Source organism: Ictidomys tridecemlineatus, chromosome 2 (assembly GCF_052094955.1).
Source record: "Ictidomys tridecemlineatus isolate mIctTri1 chromosome 2, mIctTri1.hap1, whole genome shotgun sequence".
NCBI lineage: Eukaryota > Metazoa > Chordata > Mammalia > Rodentia > Sciuridae > Ictidomys > Ictidomys tridecemlineatus.
In genome coordinates, this window is record NC_135478.1 from 11,506,280 (window position 1) to 11,510,870 (window position 4,591).

The 4,591-nt window shown below is 40.9% G+C and overlaps 1 protein-coding gene across 1 annotated transcript; it reads left to right on the plus strand.

Moving 5' to 3' along the window:
- The first annotated feature begins 2,135 nt into the window (after positions 1–2,135).
- Positions 2,136–3,074, plus strand: LOC106144625 (olfactory receptor 7A17-like). The gene has a single exon (XM_078026151.1). It carries the CDS (start codon positions 2,136–2,138, stop codon positions 3,072–3,074), a length of 939 nt encoding a protein of 312 aa, XP_077882277.1.
- Positions 3,075–4,591: the final 1,517 nt, after the last annotated feature.

Below are 4,591 nucleotides of genomic sequence, written 5' to 3' on the forward strand. Positions count from 1 at the left end.
GTGTATGAGTGTGTGTGTGTGCCTCATGGAGGGCTCAGAAAAGGTGACCTGATGTTATATATTCCAGGGTGATTCTTAGGAACTAGAGGCCAGAACTTACCCTCAGGTGGTAGCAAGGAGGGAATCCTTTTGCAATCCACAGAATGTGTTTGCAGCAAATCTAAGGGCAAGAGGTTCAGGGTGTGGATGTACCGTGTAGCCTCAGATAGCAGTGAGGCCAGCTCACTCTTTAATATTCTCTGACACCATTTCTCATCACTCTCAGCCTTTTTCCTTCTCCTTGGCAACAGCTTTCTTTCATGCGTCATTTTTTTGAAACAAGCATGTTCCTTAGGACCTGTGCACTGACTGTCCCCCAATGAAGACCACTCCACTGAGGATGACTTGTGGCTCCTGCCCTGCCTTCCTTGTGGTCTTTCTTTGGATGCCCCTCTTTCTGCTAGTTTTCCCTGCATTGCTGTAAAAATTACAAGTACCTCTGCTCTTTCTTTTTCCTCTTAGTACCCATCACCATGAGACATATTAAGTGATTTTACCCATTTTTGCTTATGTGCTTTCCCTCTCTCTGGGTAATGTGGACTTCTGTGTTTTAACTCATACAGATTACTGATCCAAGGCGTGGAACATACTTGGTAATCAGTAATTAGTTATTGCTTTATTTTTAATTGACATATAATTATACAAGTTCACAAAAATAACTTTATATCTACATACATGTATAAATTGTATATTAATTGAACAGGTATGATTGGCTTAATTTTCTGAATCATGTATCATTTCTCTGTGACAAACATTCAAAGTCCTCCCCTCTATCTATTTTAAAATAGGGAACATGTTATTTTTAACTATAATTACCCTACTGTGCAATACATCACCAGAAGCTATTCCTCTTCTCTTACTGTAATTGTTTCCCCTTGAGGCGCTTCTCTTCATCCCTTTGGGCCCAGAATGCACCTCAGCTTCTGGTGACCATTATGCTATGGTGACATTCTTTGAGATCAGATTTCTCAGAATCCACACAGGAATGATATCATGCAGCTGTAGTGTTCCTGTACCTGGCTGATTTCACTTCATAAGTGTCCCCCAGGTTTATCTATGTTGTCTCCAATGATAAGACTCATAATTTCATTAATAGCTGTTATTATTACACTGTGTATCTGTACCACTTACAAATGGGCAATAGCTTGTGAAATGTGCTCAAAATTGCTAATTATCTGGGAAATGCTAATCAAAACTATGGTAGACTATGGACTAACTTCAGTTGGAAGGGCTATTATCAAAAAGACAAGGATATCAAGGGCCAATGTGTATGGGGGGAGAAAAGGAATCCTGACCTGAAGTTGGTAGGAATACAGTTATTGAAGCCATTATGGAAAATATTATGGAGAATCCACAAAATTAAAATACTGTTATCACTTGATGTAGCAATCCTATTACTGGGTATGTGGCCAAAAAAAATGAAATGGATATTTTGAAGAGATCTACCCTTCCACATTGACTGATGAACAATTCACTGTAGCCAAATCACAGAAACAACAAAAGTGCTCAGGAGGGGTGCTCAATTTACACTTCTCAAAGGCCTGAATAACTTTCTTATTAGAATTCTGAAATGCATGACTTCCTAGTGAAACCTTCAGAATGAAACAGGAATTCCTCTTCAGAGGTGACACAAGATCCCTTAGGGGACAAGAGCCACACATATGCTATAGGAGTTATTTTTCCCCATTCTCTTGGCATTTCTCTATTTTTTTAAAGAGAGAGTGAGAGAGGAGAGAGAGAGAGAGAGAGAGAGAGAGAGAGAGAGAGAGAGAGAGAGAGTTTTAATATTTATTTTTTAGTTCTCGGCGGGCACAACATCTTTGTTGGTATGTGGTGCTGAGGATCGAACCCAGGCCGCACGCATGCCAGGCGAGCGCGCTACCGCTTGAGCCACATCCCCAGCCCTATTTTTTTTTTTGAGGTACGTGGGTGGTAACCAGGGCCTTGCATAGGTTAGGCAACCACTCCAACATGACCTACACACACCTCACTAAAATTATTTTTATAGTAAAATATGTATTGTTTTATTTCAATGATGTAAGTAATACCTGTCTGTAAAAATTAGTCATGCTCTTTTTCTTATTTCTGGTAGTCAAATGCATTTGGAACCAGGGAATGGTACTCAACATTTAGAATTCCTTCTTCTGGGACTTACAGAGGATCCAGAACTCCTGCCCCTCCTCTTTGGCCTTTTCCTGTCCATGTACCTGGTCACTCTGCTGGGGAACCTGCTCATCATCCTGGCAACCATCTCAGACTCCCACCTGCACACACCCATGTACTTCTTCCTCTCCAACTTGTCCTTTGTAGACATCTGCTTCACGTCCAACACTGTCCCAAAGATGCTGGCGAACATCCAGACACAGAGCAAGGCCATTACCTATGCAGGCTGCATCACCCAGATTCACTTTTTTGTACTCTTTGCTGGGTTGGATGGCTTCCTTTTGACTGTGATGGCCTATGACCGGTATGTGGCCATCTGTCACCCCCTGCACTACATGGTCATCATGAACCACAGGCGCTGTGGATTGCTAGTTCTGGTGTCCTGGTTTGTGAGTGTTTTACATGGATTGTTACATAGCTCAATGATATTGCGGCTGTCCTTCTGCACAGACTTGGAAATAATCCCACACTTTTTCTGTGAACTTAACCAGGTGATTCAGCGTGCCTGCTCTGACACCTTTCTCAATGAGTTGTTGATATATATTGCTTCTTTCCTGCTGGCTCTTGGCCCCCTCATTGGCATCCTTTCCTCTTACTTCAAAATAGTGTCCTCCATCCGTGCAATCTCATCAGCTCAGGGCAAGTACAAAGCCTTCTCCACCTGTGCATCTCACCTCTCTGTGGTCTCCTTATTTTATGGCACAAGCCTAGGTGTGTACCTCAGTTCTGCTGTGACCCAAAACTCACACTCTACTGCAACAGCCTCAGTGATGTACACTGTGGTCACCCCCATGCTGAACCCCTTCATCTACAGTCTGAGAAACAAGGACATCAAGAGCGCTCTGAGAAGACTCTGTGACACAGGAAGATAAAAGTGTTAATTGTGCTGAGACTGAATAAGTGCCCATGACTGCAGGGCTCAGAGCCTCAGTAGCAGAATCCGCAATTCTTCACTGGAATGTGGAAGTAGGACTGGATCCTTCTATGTTAACTCAGAGTTTCCATTTCTTTGATTTCAACTTCGACATACAATCCCACTACACCTTTCACTTTATTGCACACTGTGATCACTATGAAATTCAACCCTTTCCCCTGTCATTTCCAACTTGCCCCAAATTATTCCCACTTTGAATGAGAAATACTTGAAAATTCTCATTTATCCCAAAAGGTATATTTTTAGAAATAATCTCAAATGACTTATGTCATGTTAAGGAATTGTTCATTTTGCTTAAAATATGCAAAATTACTATTCACATGTGAAAAAAGTATATAACAACTAAAGTTAATTTTAATAATTTTATTGTGGAAGTCAATCTGAGAAAATAAAATTTGGTACTATGGATTGAACCCAAGGCTGTTTAACCACTTAGCCATAGACACATTCCTTTCTGTTTTTTGTTTGAGACAGTGTCTTGCTATGTTGCTTAGGGCCTTACTACATTGCTGAGGATGGCTTTGATATGTGATCCCCCTGCCTCAGACTCCTGAGTCACTGGGATTGCAAGTGTGCACCATGCATGGAAGAGAATAGATATTCAATTTTGTATTTTTAATTTTTTTTCATATATTATTTCCAAAACCTCCATTTTTAATAAGGTAACCTTTAACTTCCCAAGGTATTAGCTGGTCATTAGGTTTCATTCTCACATTTAGATAGTGCTTCTATTTCAGCGTGCTGTCCACAGTGCCTAACATAGTCATGGGCAAAACAGGTCATGACCCCAGAGGTATCTACTCCACCATTTTCCCAGGTGCATATTCTTATGTGATAGACAACACTTTTGAAATGCTAACAATATATAAATGGTGAGCAGATTGATGGCTCTGGGGGTCCAGGTACTGGGCAGGGAGAAAGGTGGATGGGACTGCAACAGGGCAAAACTTGGGATCCTTGACTCCTGGGAACTGTTCTGTTTGTTATTTGATGAGTGTATATAACTGTAAATATTAAGGAGGTTCAGTGTGATATTTCCACACGTGCCCATGGTGAACATTCATCAAATATAGCCATCCATTATCCACCCTCTCCAACCTGATGTATACTAATCTGTATTCTATATTCAAGTTAGAATTTATTTTATTTTATTTTTATCTTCTTCGTTTGATAGACACCATGAATTACTTTTCTTTTGGTATCTGCCTTATTCACTTAGCACAATGTGCTCCGGTACCATCCACATTGGCCTAAATGATAGGATTTCATCCTACATGAGGATAAATGGTGTTCCATGTTGTATATATCCCTCGTTTTTTCCCTTCACTCCTCTGGTGATGGGCCCTTAGCTTGACTTTTTATCTGAGCCTGTGTGAATGATATGGTAAGACATGAGCAGTGAGCTTCTCCTTGCTCTGTGTGTTCATTTCCTTGTTATCAGCACTGATAAGTTGC

Bases quoted from the DNA above. Each gene is read 5' to 3' on its own strand.
- LOC106144625 (XM_078026151.1), top strand. From the start codon at position 2,136: ATGCATTTGGAACCAGGGAATGGTACTCAACATTTAGAATTCCTTCTT.